The following is a 15,169-nucleotide window of genomic DNA, read 5'->3' as shown; positions in this document are numbered from 1 at the left end:
AACCACCTTGGTCTGAAGCATACCAGTCTCTTCGTGACTCATTCGAAGCATGCCTTCCTCTCCACTCCGGGCGTTTGGATAAGTCGGTGCTGCTAGACTATTTCCGCGAACTTCAGCAAGACCAGATGCTTATTTTGCACGTCGCAGAGCAGAATGCAGCTCTACTTATCCGCCGCACAAAGCAGTCAGTATATAACTAATAACCATTTTCTAATACTGTTCAATTTTACTTACCGCAAAATATTAGAAATGGAGAACATTACGTTGTGTTCGAAGCATTCGAGACATCAGCCGTCTCGGAGCATGTTCTCGCTGCGGGACATGCGTTACAGTGGGACTTTCCCGGCCGTTCAGTCCGGCTACCCCTTTCTTCATTCACCGATGAACCATTTCAAGAATGTCTAGCAACTTTCCTGGAGCAAGCTAGTATGGAATCGCTTTATAGCCTCCAAGCTTCTGCCCAAAAAGCCAATGTCTCAATTACTGAGGTTAGGGATACAACCGACCCAGCACTGATTACCCAGATGCTTATGCCGATCCTCGAGGCGATGGGGAGCTACTACCAGACGCCTATGCTCCGAAAGCGAGTCCGAGATGATGTTAACATACAGGGTGCAGATTTACCCTGGCGCCGGCTCCCGTTCTGGTTGGTCTTGCGTGTTGCAGCTCAACGGCATCTCTGTTTGACCCTTGGCAACGAACAGGGGCGTATTTGTTACAAGCTCCTCATGTGCTTATTGCTAGCAGACTTACTAAAAGAATCTGCTGGAAAGCTCAACCCAGGAATGGTTATTACGCTGCGCACTAAACTATGTCGACGCATGGCGAAGTTAGAGATGGACAAAACTAAGAGCATATTACCTGAGTCGTTGTTTAGCCAGGTCCCTCCCTTGATTGAAACCATAATCCGGGAAGCGACCAAGCAAGTTGAAAATGCTTGGGAATCTTTCAAGAAGACTACGATACGGCGTGTTCCGGTGCTTCCTCTCCATGCGGATCACGCACTTGATCTTACTCTCCCCAATAGTGGCGCCTACCTCGACCGTCTCCTATATAGCCAGCCACCGCGAAAAGCCGGTATAACATCATTGAATCTTCCGCAACCTCTTGATAAAGCTATCCAGCAAACACAAGACTTCACGGATCATATATTCCGTCTCGCAGATTTAGAGTCTCGTGTGGAACACAATAGGCTCCCTGACCGGGATAGTGTGAAAGGGATTACGACTCGTTGTATCCAGACTGCCAAGGAAATTGATGATGTTTTTGCTGAAGTTGGTACGACTTATGAGTCGAATCCCGAGCAGATGAGCTCTATGATTCTCACCCTATTTACTTCATGGGTTCGTTTAGATAGATGCGTTGTTACGCTGTGTCCTCTCCTTGATGACTATCGACGTGTTTTCAGGCCCGAGCTCCTTGACGTTCTCCAGCTGCCTACGATGTCTGAAATGCGCCGCCTTCAGGACATTCAGGCTTATTTAGCCCAGAAGAATTCCAAAAGTCGCTACGGTACTATATTCGACAGGTTCGATAAGAATTCCCTAGCGGTGCGCTATGTTGCCCAGTCCGCCGAGATGCAATTGTTAGCTCAGCGCATTCAGACTGCGTCCAATAAAGCTCGTGATGCCAAGGAAGCTGAATGGAACAGGATCTGCAAACAGTACGACGATCACACAGTAGGATTCGCAGAAGGAACTTGCTGCTGCTCGTGGAAAAATGGGCAGCGCGATGTGCGAGGATGTAAGGCATGTTGGCACGCGCGTGCGAGGAAGCGACTGCAGATCGAGATACATGAAGCATTTCTTCCCGAAAATGAACCAGATAGGTCAGTCTTGATATTCGAGCTGGCTATCCCTCATTACCTTTCAGCCTACCGGGATGCCACGTGGAAGATCCTATCGCTTCTGGCACATCCAAGCCGTCCCAATAAATCTTCAAATCCAGCGATAGAACTCACAAACTGTCCGCCACTGCAGCCTTATATGACAGCCGAAGCACGGGGTATATCTCTAGCGTCATCTGTCAAATGCTTCAGCCAAACGCATTACAAGTTCAATAGAGGTAAAGCACCTCTTTCCCGTGTCCTCCTTCCCCTCGCGGCGAACTTCGAATTGTATGACCACGCTTCCGGATTGTGGATTAATGATTTAGAGAGGCCCCTAACATTCTTGCACCTTTGTGCGGTTCATACTCCCAGCGCACTTCAAGCCACAATTATACCGGTCATACAGCACCCGTCGCCTATTGTAGATGGACCATCGTCCTATGAAGTCCAGGCAAACCAGGTCGAATGCCCATCTAACATGTCTGTCCATGAATTCTCAGCATACCAGAAGCTACTTGGCGGTAATGTACGGCTTTGGCCCAACATACTTATTGAAATGGGCTCTTCTAACCTGAATATTGGGAATGAGGATACGGCCCGTGTCCTTTCCCAGCTTGCCGTCCAGGCAGGCCCTCGACTACCGGATGAGACACTACGAGCAGCTCACGTCATTTTCAAAGAGGCTAGTTTCGTAGAACGTTTAGCAGAGATCGTAGACAAGCGCCTTCGAGCTATCTTGACAAACTGGCGAGAGCATCATTATATGGGACTCATGATTACACTCACATTAAGGCTATTTCACCTATCATCTGGTTCTTCTAGAGATCGTGCTGAGGCTTTACTCAAAGCCGCACGAAATGCTACGTTGGAGTGGACTATTAGCCTTAGGAAAGAACTCCGTGTCGCTACTGATGCTGATGCGGCGCAGCGAATTTCGATGTACGGTTTCTGTGCCGCTATACTATGCCGACGAACTTTCGCGATCTATACTGGAGTTGACTATGCTATGGGTACCGAAGACCTGAGCTCTTGGATTTTGGCATCAGTCGCCCTGCAGGAGAATTTGTTAGTTGATATTAACAAGTTGCCTCATAGTATGAAGACTATGCTCCTGCGCGATATAAAAATGGCGTACCATCTTCAACCCATCCTCAAGACCGCCATACAGTCTCACCCAGATGCCGTCGGATACGGGATAACTAGGAGCTGGTCCGATAGTTCAGATAGCAACAAGTCAGCCTTCTCTAAATGGGACTTCCTCAGTACGCCTCATAATCGATGGATTGTTGCACGAATTTCAGAAAAGCGTTGGGCGTATACTGCAACCCAAACAATTCATTACAATTTTATTGAAGGTCATATGCTTGTCAATGGGAAACCCCGCGGAAAGTTGCCCCTTGAAATCCAAGAGAGTGAAGATGTCAAGGAGATATTTGGGAACGAGCACATCCTAACATACCCTTCTTCTTTACCAGGCATGACGCATCGACTTTCGCACCGCATTCATGGTCAAGAGGTACATTTTGGGATGCGCGATGGTCAGGTCATTATCCGTACTTCTACACCAAATAATATCCTGGAGTTTATCCCCAGAAAGAAATTCAACAGTCCACAAAGCTTCGACCTCCCGACAGAATTAACGGAGAACTGCGTGCATTGGTTGAACCTCAGTACGAGATGCCTGGAAATTCGCCGGTTGCCCGTCATCTGGATTAAACGGCAGCGGGATTGGGAAATTGATATTTCTCGAAGGAGAGCTATTCGCGGCAATGTGACTCTTGTCGATCCGCAGTCAAGCGTCTTCGCTCAGATCGCAAAGACGCTCCAGTACTTTGAGCAGCCAGAAAAGTTAACAGTCTCCCAGCCTTTTGTCGGAAAGTTACAAGTAGAACTGCGCCATTTGGACCTTTCATTCTTCGTAAATCGCAGTGGCTTGCTTGAATGCCGTCAGCTAAACGCGGAGGTTGATCCTGATCAAGATGCAGGCACTTGGCACGGCCTCCAAAGCATGATTGTGTTGCGGGATACGATCTCCGGGAAACGAAGCATAATTATACCTCTTGGACAAATCAACTATAACCGAAATGGCATGCATGTTAATGTGCGAATAATCGGCGCCCAAAACTACGGTAGATACAAGATCGATGATGTCCTTGGTCGGCTTTCCTGCCCTCCGGAACCTCGGCTTCTATATACGAAAGCCCTCTGTCATGCCATAACTTCCTTCTGCCTTCCTGATTCTCTAACAGCAAGAACAGGCACAGAAGAGGCATTCGCAATCCTCAGTTCGGGTGCCTCCCAGCCTTGGGTACCGTTGGGGATTGTTACGCATCCGATACTGAGTGATTTAGCGGCACTGTCTCCACGGAGAGTTTATTATCCACCTCCAATGAAGCGTTTACAGACCATAACATGGAATGAAAGCCTAAATGCAACTATACAACACGATGGGTTTGAATCCCTAGTTCAGGATATTATCCGTAAATCGAACCAGCTCAACAAATTTGCCGGGATTGTCGCAACAGATATTGATTCTGAGGAGGCAACACACCTTCGTGACCGTGGCAAAATGCAACGTCAACTGTACGAACGCCCGACTCTTGATACATCTAATCAAGCTTATCAGGATATTGTTTATATTCCTCGGGATCGCAGGAGAACGTCTAAAGCTGTCCACGTGTATGAAATTGCTCGCCACATCCTTACAAATTCGTCTTCATTACAGATGCGGACTACTCTTAAGACACTTCTCGAGTCTAGCGAAGTTATTGGCGGATTCCACGGCGATAGCAGCTCGTTTATCGGTGCAGAGCCACTTATCAACCAAATCGAGGAGTCTGTATATGAGCAATGGGGGTCTCTTGTACAATTCTGTCGTCACGCAGATCACTCTGCACCTCTACTATTTCGTCTCGGGCTGCTGGCTTTCCATACTAACTGCAACATGGACTTGATCCGCTCTCTTGCTGCCTTCTCCCTAGTACGCAAGATCAAGTATCTGGAACCTCCTCCTTATGGCGGCTTCTTTGATTTCAAATCGCGTGAACCACCATCAATTGAGCTTTTACAGACGCTCATAACCTCAGCTTACCTTGCATTTGAACCGAAGACTCGCCGTAAAAGCGAATGGAAAGATCGAGCTGGACGAAATGCCGAAGAGCACCAGGACTTCTGTGAAATTCAGGGTCGGCTGCTCGCCGGTCATCTCCTAGAACAGTGGCCTTTTCCTATTGACGAACTATCCACGGGGACGTTAGGAGTTCAGGTCATCAACGTCCCCTTAGCATTGGACAAGATACGGCCTGAATGGGACCGTAGGCTGGAAAATATCGAACTTGAGGGTTATATTGACCGAGTCCAAGCAATTTTGAACTCACTTAAAGGTCCAAGAGATTCATCTGCGCTGCTTAATTGGATGGACGTCAATCCAGTATTCACGGGCCGAAAGAATTCTCGAGTTATCCCATCGGTGGCTCAAGACTTAGTAACCAAAGCTGGACCTAACCTAGACAATACGATAGCTGGCATTCAGTTGAGCACTGGAAATGGGTCCGCTTATAGTGGAACTCGGGAATCGCCAACAAAGGACCTGTTCAACGAAGCCGCAGAATTAGAGGCGATATTACACAAGTTTGCGAGGTCCGCCAACGTTATTCGACAGAAATACGGCAACGATCTTCTGCAGAGTCTAGCTGCATTGAAGGACACAGGCCAACTAGATGCTCAATATCCAGTGCCGGCTCTAAAGGAGGTTAACCACGCAATAGAGCGAGCTCGTCTGATGGTTTCAAAATATCACGAACAAATCTATGACGCCCTTGCTAGTGAAGACCATCGATTCCAATGGCTGCGGCTTGGTGCTCTCTGGCCTTGCACATCGCCGACCGAGATGCTTATGTTCCTAAGATCTACATCAGCCTACAACTTCGGGGTTGGGATGAAAAAAGCTCTAGTTTCCTACGGAGTAGCTGTTACAAGTCTACAACGGCTAGAGCGGCTCCGATCCGCGGTTCTGCGCGGGGATAAGCGAGCCTCTGATGAAGAATTGCGTAACCCAGGTCACCAGAACTGGTCGCCATTTAAATCCACAGACTGGCTCTTACTCGAAATTGATAGCGACTTTCTTATACGAGCCGAACAGGTGGATGTTGCTTGTGCCATGATAGCGCCAAAGTCTGATCAAAATAGTGTGCTACAAATGAACATGGGCAAAGGTGAGTACATCGGCTAATATAGCAAGACGATGCTATTACAAGGCCAGCGTTAACTGTATTGTAGGAAAAACGTCGTGCATTGTACCGATGGTGATAGCCATCCTAGCAGACGGTAAAAATCTTTCACGTTTAATTGTGCCAAAAGCGCTTCTCATGCAGACAGCGCAGACCACCCAGTCACGATTAGGAGGTCTCGTAGGGCGTGAGGTTCTTCACATTCCTTTCTCACGGAAGACCCCAACAACCCCTGAGATGTTGGAGCTATACGAGAGGCTTCACCGGCTTATTCGTACCCGTAGAGGATTAATTCTCACCAGCCATGAACATGTTCTGTCATACAAATTAGGCGGATGGCAGCAACTCGCAGACGGCAAATTAAAGGCAGCAAAAAGCATGAACAACTTCCAACGCTGGCTAGACGAAAATTGCCGAGATGTATTAGACGAATGCGATTTCACCCTTGCGGTTAAGACGCAACTCAATTACCCCAGCGGGCCCGAGATGGCTGTTGACGGTCACCCATTTCGATGGCAAGTCGCTCAAGAATTGCTTGCTTTGGTAGCCAATTACCTTCCGAGCTTAGCGAAAACATTTCCAACTAGTATTGAAGTATTATGGCGCTCAGGATCTTTTCCGATCCTGCATTTTCTGAAGAATGATGTGGAAGAGGCCATTCATGACTACATACTAGAAAGTATCTGTAGGGGACAAACAACCTTTCTTCGCCCCGCAGATTCAAGTTTCCGAGGTCGACAGGGAATAATTCGGCGAGTCCTATATGAGCCGAAGTTAGACGAGCGTATTTTCCTGCAGGCAGTCAATGCATTCGTCAACCCACAGGCAGCGTCGAAGATACTTCTTGTGGTTCGAGGCCTTCTGATTAATAGGATCCTCCTCCTTTGCCTCAACAAGAGATGGAATGTCCAATACGGTCTTCATCCCAAGCGTGATCCTATCGCGGTGCCCTTCGAAGCTAAAGGTACTCCATCCGAGCAATCCGAGTTCGGTCATCCGGATGTGTCTATATTATTTACGTGTTTAGCGTTTTATTACACTGGTCTCACCTCCGCGCAGTTCCGTCAGGGGCTGCAGTACGTTCTTCAGTCAGATGATCCAGCCGCACAGTACGAGCTGTGGTCTTCCGGTTGTGACAGTTTGCCGGAGGCATTGCACCACTGGAATGTAATAAACATTGACGACGGAGGGCAGCTAGAGGAGTTGTGGAAACACTTGCGTCTGAGTCGAATCGTCATTGACCACTATTGTAACCATTTCGTCTTTCCAGTCCATGCCAGACAGTTCGAAATCAAATTGCAGGTTTCGGCGTGGGACATCCCACTATTTTCGAAGGATCAACGTGGTGCCAGGACAACGGGCTTCAGCGGCACCAATGACAGTCGTATGAATCTTCCTTTGACCATTCGACAAGACGACCTTCCTAGCCTGCAGCAGACAAGCGCGGAGGTACTTTCATACCTTCTACAACGATGTAATCGAAGCTACCAGGTTACTGCAGACGCTCAAGGCAAGCGATTAACTGAGGAAGGCCTACTACGTCAACTATATGGTAAAGGCATCCGCACCCTGGTTGATGCCGGAGCCTACATACTCGAGATGGACAATAAGACGGTTGCCCAGACATGGCTAAGAATCGATATCCAAGCCGATGCGGCTGTTTATTTCGGCGCAGATAACCGCGCTTGGGTCCATTATCGCGGAGATAAAAAGAATGATGTTCCTCTCTTAGCCACTCCCTTCGTAGATGATCTTCGGAACTGTGTTGTATATCTGGACGAGGCGCATACACGCGGTGTAGACCTGAAGCTTCCAACAGACGCCCACGGTGCATTGACGTTGGCACTGAAGCAAACTAAAGACTACACTATGCAAGGTAAGTACCGCTCACTATCTAGGCTTTATCTTTGATACTCCTTTGCTTTGGAAGTACGGCTCGTCTAATCATATTAATAGCTGCTATGCGCCTCCGTCAGCTGCGTACCACTCAATCAGTCAGTTTTTTTGCCCCCCCTGAAGTTGATCAGAGCATCAGGGACCTTTGCCGCCCGGCAAGAGGTACGAGCATTGACTCTTCTCATGTTGTTGCTTGGCTTCTCGAGCAAACATGTTGTGTAAACGAGGATCTGCAAAGCCTATACGTGGCTCAAGGTGTCGACTTCTGCCAGCGTACGGACGCAATTTGGCGCTATAATAACTTCCTTGCAGATCCGACACAACGCGCAAAACTACTAGAGACGATACAGCAACCGGAGCGCCAGACATTAGAGCAGTTGTATGGCGGGGCTCTAGCAGGCTCACGAATAGGCACTGTGGACCGTATGTCTACTCCACAGTTGCAGAAATTCGCAGACCAACTTAACCAATCCTATGGAGAGCGCGGCCCTCTTCACGTAGGTGCTATGGAAGAGGTCGAACAGGAGCGCGAGCTTCAAGTACAAGTTGAACAGGTGCGCCAGATACAGAAGCCGCTCCGGTACGAAGCTCTGACATTCCCGGGCCTCCATCCGGTTATCTCATATTTTGCACGCACGGGAGTGCTGGAACATACATCATCGAATCAGAATGAGGCCGCATTCGAACACGCATTTACATATGTAGCAAGGACTACCCTGGGAAAGCAATTCCGCGTGCGAGAAACAGACTCGCGAATCTTCGTATCGACGGAATTTGGGCGGACGGTCAAGTGTAGGAAGAACAGCGTGATTGATAACTTCATGGTAAGTAATCGCCACTAAATGCTTTAATTAATGAGAATTACTGACATTGGATAATAGCGTCCCGTGGAATGGATACTCTGGAGTCCCTCAACACAGACAGCACTTGTTATTATTCCCGAGGAGGCTGAGTTATTGATTCCTTTGCTTCGTACCAATACCCGCTCCCCACGCGTCCATTTAATTGCCTACGCAGCACCTGTTACGAAAACTATGGAAATCTTCAATAGTTTCAAGTATTACAGTCTTCCGGCGCTACCGCTCACCTACAAATTCCCGGAGTGGTTTAGATTCGAACTGGGTATACTGGGTGGCCGTCTGTATGTTAGCTTGGCTGAATGGGACCCATTAAGCCGTTACATACGATCGTCGTACGATGAGGCAGGTGAGTCGTCTAAAGGAAGCACAAAGTCAAAGCAGGCGAATGAAGTAACGTCCGCTCCATTTGCGGACGACCCGTCCTCTTTCCTCCTTGAGTGGCTCACGCTCCTTCGCAAGACGCAGGATGTCCTACATACGCCTATGGGTTACATCTGCACCGGACGTGCACTCGGAGGACCAAGCGAATTCCAGGAGTCGTTATCGTGATTATTTAATCGCGGTTAAACTGACATATTAAACTGCAATGTTGGAAAGCACGGAAATGCCGTCTTAGAATTTACTGCAGTTTGTACTTAACTTGGACTCCATATTCAGTCTATGATTTTGCATCATGGCACTTGTAATAAGAAATTGAGTCTGTTTTTATAATGATCCTCGTGATGCAATGATAATGACCGTATGTGATTTGACCTATGTGTTATTTGGGAATGATACCGATTGTATTAATTTTGCTGAGAGCTTCTAGTTACTGACAATTAGCTTAGTTAACTAGTACCTAATTCTTGAAATATCTATTTTCTCTAATCTCGCATCCGTATATTCTAATCTTAAACTTTCACGGATTGAATAGACTACAGGTTCAAAAGGATTTATAATAATAAAAAAGCCTAATAGATGTCTTGAGTTTCCCGCTAGAGAATCATAGCAATAGACTCTTCTAACCCTGATTGCGTTCTGGAACCATTCAGGACCCCTATTTGTACGACCCAACACATGAAAACCAGGATATGAAAACTACCTGTCTATATAAATAAATTAATTTTTAATAAAACATACTAGTCTTTCAAAGCCTAACATTTCAAACGCATTAACCAGCATCATTGTTTAACACTAGTAGCTCTGTTACAAGTCCCTTAATTGAAACTCGAGAAGCAATCTGAGGTACCGGATTAGTAAAGCGTAAATATAGGTATATTTCTACAGGCAATATTCCAAACAATCTTGTGTAAATAATAAATAGGAGGCGGAAATATAATAAAGGGGGAGCAGTACCTAAGGTAATCGAGATTTTACTCGCTCGCTATCTCTCCAAGGCGGTCGATGAATTGTTTATATGAAAGAAACACAACGACAGGGGTAGTTATTTAATATTCTCAAATGGAGAAATAGGGGATAGACACCCTGGCAAGCAAATCTACGATTTTATCAATCTGTTTGGCCCATCGTCGTAGGCGAAATAAAATGTAGAAAGGGTTCTGTCTTACGATTCGGTGTTCAACCGCTTGGGTCTGTACTAATCTTTGGAAACAACTTTAGTCGACATCGGTTATCCCCTCCACCAAGTCTCTCGGCACTCAAACTTGTAGTCGATAGCCATTTCTTGGAGTAGCTTGTCAAGCAGTGTTTCTCGCAGCGAGGTTATATCTTGATCGAAAATACCCAAGGCGTGAGCGACCTTTTCCGCGGTCTCGTCGCTGTCGAAATTGATCTCGGGACGAGGTGTTTCTTCGATATCAATCACGATGGGGGTCATCTGTGGCATAGCATTTATGAACACGTAGTGATTACCCGGACTCTTGTCGACCGGGGTAGTTTCCTTGCCCTTTCCCTTCCTATCGTATGATGAGATTCTATCCCGCTCGCCACGGTAGAGTGCCGGTTTCTTGTTGACAATCTCCCCGGTGTCAATATTGACAAAGGAAGTTTTCTCCTTTTCTCCGTTTACGCTTATCAAAACCCATTCTGGTGGAAGCCGCCACGTTTTTCTCTGTAACTCGGCCTCGCGTTTGAAGTGCTCGTTGGCCTCTAGTTCACTGCGGAATCCGTACAGAGGTCGGTACATAGATTCGGCATCTAAGAACAACTGTCTCTGCGTAGCTTCTAGATCCTCGCTTAACGTACCCAGTAGTAAGTCGTCCAAGACTTCTTCTGGTGGGTATTTCATGCCTGTCTCTTCTTCCACTTCTTGCGTGGGTTTACTTGAAGAGAGTGGTTGGGGCCAACCTCCGTGAAAGTTGCGCCGACGGGTTGAGAAGGGCAAGCCATCACGCAGCAACATCTCGCGCTGTTTTGCTGCCTTTTCCTCTATATGCTGTTGAAGCTTTCCTATTTTGTAGTTCTTTCCCGCCTTGTCTTTGAGTTGCTTGATGATGGAGCGTATGTCTTGCACCCATTTATGGATTTCTAATTTACCTCCCGATTCGATACTTGGTGGGTAAGCACCACTTACGCCGAGGAGGCTGATGGCTAAATCGAGCGCGGTCCAATTAGAGGTACTAAATTCACGGTAGGAGCTGCCGTATGGTGTCGTGAATGAAAATCCGGCATTCAGATCAACATCACTTCGTTTTAGGAGAACTCGCATAGCTTCAACGTGGCCACCACCTGCTAGGACATGCAATAGTGTGGTGTCGTTCGAAGCCTTTTCGTTGATTCTGCTTGAGAACGCTTCGAGACCGAGTAGGAATTCAAGAAGATAAGAGTCCTGAATTTGGTCTTGTCGACGGTTAGGCCGTGGTCCCCTGAAGACGTACTCCCATATAGGTCTGTCTTCTGGTCCATAAAAGTGCATTCCGCCGTGATTTGCAAGCCATTTGAGACTATCTATGAGTTCCGGTTTCCGATTTACGGACCACCCCTGGATGAGAATAGCGAACAACGATTTCCCGCCAACATCACGACCTATCATCGTCTCTAAATAGGAGCTGCACTGAGATGCGATAAGGTCCGCTGCTGGGAGATAAAATGCATCTAATGCGATCAGGAGTGCGCTATGACCTGGGAAAAGGTGTGTGTCTACCATGTGAGCATCATTCTCTAACAATATGCGAATGAAGTCCATATGTGCAGACCGAGCACACGCAAGATGAAGTAGTGTGATTCCTCCCCTACAGACCTCTTCGAATATCAGATCTGGGAATGCCTTGACGAGATATTCAAAGCAACGAATGGCACGGAACCCGATGCATAGACTCAATGCACCGTGTGCTTTAAGATGATCGATGCCTAGATTCGAGTGCCACGCCTTTCCAGCATCTCTCACATGGTCGATAACAGGAAAGCCACAGGAGTGAAGCTTCTGGGTAAACAATTTAAGACCTATGATGTCGTCTTTCTTAAGTGCTTTGCACCAGGGGCAAATTTCATCGTCGACTTGTATTGGATCCGCGCCTTCTTCGAGAAGTATACGGAGACATTTTTCGTACCTCGAATCGAATTCGCTACCATGCATAACTCGTCGATCTAGTTCTGAATCGTCAATATTATACATAGTATAAAGAACAAGCTCATTCAAAGTCTTCATAGTGTCCCGTGGGCGTGCATCATCCATCAAGGTGTTGTCTTCCAGTAGGCCAAGAAGACATTCGCCTACTTCATGTTGTAAGTATCTAAAACTCAAACACAAAGCAATCATGAAGTCTGGTATGGCAGTAGCAGTCTCGACATGGAGGTACAAAATAGCCATGGCTAACTCTGTCTTCCCATGGCTTATAGCAGATGATAAAGGGGAGTAGGGTGTAGGGTGCAAACACTCATTGTCTATTAGCGGCCCGCGACTGAGAAGAGGCGATTGTCCTGATATTAGATTGCTCAATTTAGCTCCTCGTTCGAATGCCGTCCTAGCGAGTTCCGAAGCTTCTGTGTCGGTGAGATGCGAGAGCTCGTATAAGAGGTCTGGAATAATCTCAGCCTGACTATCTGTCATCGTTTCACCGCTCAAAACCTGTTTAACTGCTGCTGAATCGCCGACATCTAACGCTTGTCGCAAGGTAACTGGTTTCTCTATGACAGGATGTGATTTAGAGTATAATTCAAGCATTTGAAGGAGGGACAAAGAGTCTGGCTTGACTCTAGTCGCTTTGGATATTAGTTTCCGCTCACGCAATATGTCACTAATCATATTGAAATGGTTTGGCCACTGTGAAGAAAGTCTGTGTAGCGCAAAGTCCGAGTTCGAAAGGGCAAGCAACGAAAGATATAATCGCACAGGGAACTGACGTGTGGCAGTGTCTTCCGTGGCCATAAAAACAATTAAGTGCATACCCCTTGAAGATCCACAGAGAGCAGCAACATTCATCCAGTCTAGCGCTGCTTCTAGATTTAATCTTCCTTCGAAGAAGTGAAACAGTCCTTGTTGCCATGCCCGTTCCCGAAGCCCAGCCAACTTGGCCTCGGCTTGGATGATTCCTGAGTTCCTTAGACCTCCTAGGGTATCATGCAAGATCCTGATGAATCCGGTACGGGATATACCCTTAGGAAGTTCTGGTGGGATATCAATGTCGTTATTTGAACTTCCCTGGTGGAGTAGGTTTTTGATATCCTCGAGAATAAGAGAATGTTGCTCGAACATGGCTTGCTTTAGTCGCACCCTTTGAAACCAGAAGCGGTCATCGTCATTCTGATCTGGTGTTTCTTGAGGATCTGGACCGTGATCTAGTCCTGATTGCGTCTTAAAATCCTCTTGGGTGCTTTCACTTGTCTCTGATTCCTCTTGCCTATGCGATAGCGTTAATGATAGTGTCTTTTCTTTGAACTTGGGGTAGGAATTCAAGGTTTTCTCACTCTATACATCGGCCTATATCCTCTCCGAATGGGACCAGAGATTCGACCAATGCTTTGGTGCTTGGCCGGTTCCAGAAATAGGGTTCGAGAGTTGGCCTCAAAACATCAAGCAACGGAGGGTTCTCCACATCGTTGCTTATAGCCATCATATCCAAGATGTTATTGAATATACCATACCGTTCTAAAGAATTCTTCACAAGCCAAATATAGTCTTCGGAATATGTCTCTCCTGCACTCATCGGGATGGACCATGATAGAATGCAAGAGCTTGATCGGCCTGGCCGTTCGACAAGCGTTTCACCATCCATCCTTATCAACAAGCTGATCACAACAAGCCCATATGAATAAATGTCGGCCTTCTCCCAGTCGACATCTGGATCTTTAGCCACCACCTCTGGCGCACTCCAGAGCTTTGTGAGGTGAGCCGGTGAGCCGGATCCTTTCCTGGATGACAACTGGGCGCTACCCCCAAAATCGGTCAGCTTAGCAATAATCCCACGAGTAGGGTCTTCATGTGCCATAATAAGAATATTGTCCGGCTTCAGGTCGCCATGGATAAATCCTGCGCGGTGTATGGCGCTCAGGCCCAGCGCAATGTCAAGCGCGATATGACGTTTCTGTATAGGCGTTGGTCCAGGGTGCGCTTCCCGTATGACAAAGTCCAGAGAACCATGTTCCCCGAGTTCCATACCTAAGATTGGGAAACGCCCTGTTTTCTGCCACCCGAGGAAATGAACCCGGGCGATATTAGGGTGTTTGCGGAGTATAGGATGACAGTATGTACGAACTAAAAGTGTCAATAAATGGGGGGGGTTTTTTTTTTTTCATAAGGCTCAGGGGTTCAAGCATGTTTTTATTACCGTGGTAGGGAAATATTGGCTTCGGGGACAAGATAAAAGGTAATTAGAAACTCAGTATTACTTACTCTCGCGCAGGATAGCCCGGTATACCCCATTTCTTGCCTCTCCCACGGCAGAGGGACTACTATCATGGTTGCCAGACTTAAAGGCCTTCAGCGCAACAATAGACTTTGGCGGCAAGATATGCTTAGTCTCTTCGCCAGTGACATGTCGAAAAACGTCTGCAGTCAATCCGCTACCAAGGGAAAATAACTCGGGAGCTGAGCCAATGCGCTCAGCTACGCCGAGGTTGTTGATATGTGTCGAAGGAATCTTGTAATGCTCTGATGCTTGAATTATATCCAAGAAATTTAGAGGCACCGTCGAATCGTGTAGATCATTGTCATGGTTAAGTGACTGACTTAAGCTGGGGGTCTTCTTGGGGGGTTCGCTTGTTTCTGTTGACTGGTCTTTAGACTCGGCGTCCGCAAAAGCACGCCCGGAGCGATAATTCCCAGTTGTGGAATACATGTCTGTAGAACTTGCTCTGGGAAATGTAGTATGCTATGGGTTCACCATATGCGTAAACATATGTAAAGATAGACATTTACGCAATAATGCTTTGTCTCGATGCTAGTACAGCTATGGAAAGAGGATTGTGCTACTTTATGT

The 15,169-nt window shown here is 47.1% G+C and overlaps 2 protein-coding genes across 3 annotated transcripts; one reads left to right on the top strand and one right to left on the bottom strand.

Annotated features, from left to right (window-relative positions):
* Positions 1-125: 125 nt before the first annotated feature.
* Positions 126-9,362, top strand: GL218_04344 (uncharacterized protein; the record flags this gene model as incomplete). Its single annotated transcript, XM_033580944.1, has 5 exons — positions 126-184; positions 248-6,042; positions 6,107-7,933; positions 8,014-8,777; positions 8,835-9,362. The coding sequence occupies 5 exons, from the start codon at positions 126-128 to the stop codon at positions 9,360-9,362; spliced, it is 8,973 nt and encodes a 2,990-aa protein (XP_033435752.1).
* A 1,060-nt stretch (positions 9,363-10,422) lies between these two features.
* Positions 10,423-15,028, bottom strand: GL218_04343 (the record flags this gene model as incomplete). Of its 2 annotated transcripts, XM_033580943.1 has the most annotated exons (4): positions 10,423-11,591; positions 13,140-13,591; positions 13,659-14,349; positions 14,584-15,028. In XM_033580943.1, 4 exons carry the CDS (start codon positions 15,026-15,028, stop codon positions 10,423-10,425), a joined length of 2,757 nt encoding a protein of 918 aa, XP_033435457.1. The 2 variants fall into 2 exon arrangements, with proteins under 2 accessions (XP_033435457.1, XP_033435456.1); XM_033580942.1 differs by lacking the exons at positions 13,140-13,591; positions 13,659-14,349; positions 14,584-15,028 and having other exon boundaries at positions 10,423-11,784.
* Positions 15,029-15,169: the final 141 nt, after the last annotated feature.

This window comes from Daldinia childiae (genome assembly GCF_008694065.1).
Source record: "Daldinia childiae strain JS-1345 chromosome Unknown Scaffold4, whole genome shotgun sequence".
Taxonomy (NCBI): Eukaryota; Fungi; Ascomycota; class Sordariomycetes; order Xylariales; family Hypoxylaceae; genus Daldinia; species Daldinia childiae.
This window is presented reverse-complemented; position numbering and strand designations above follow the sequence as displayed.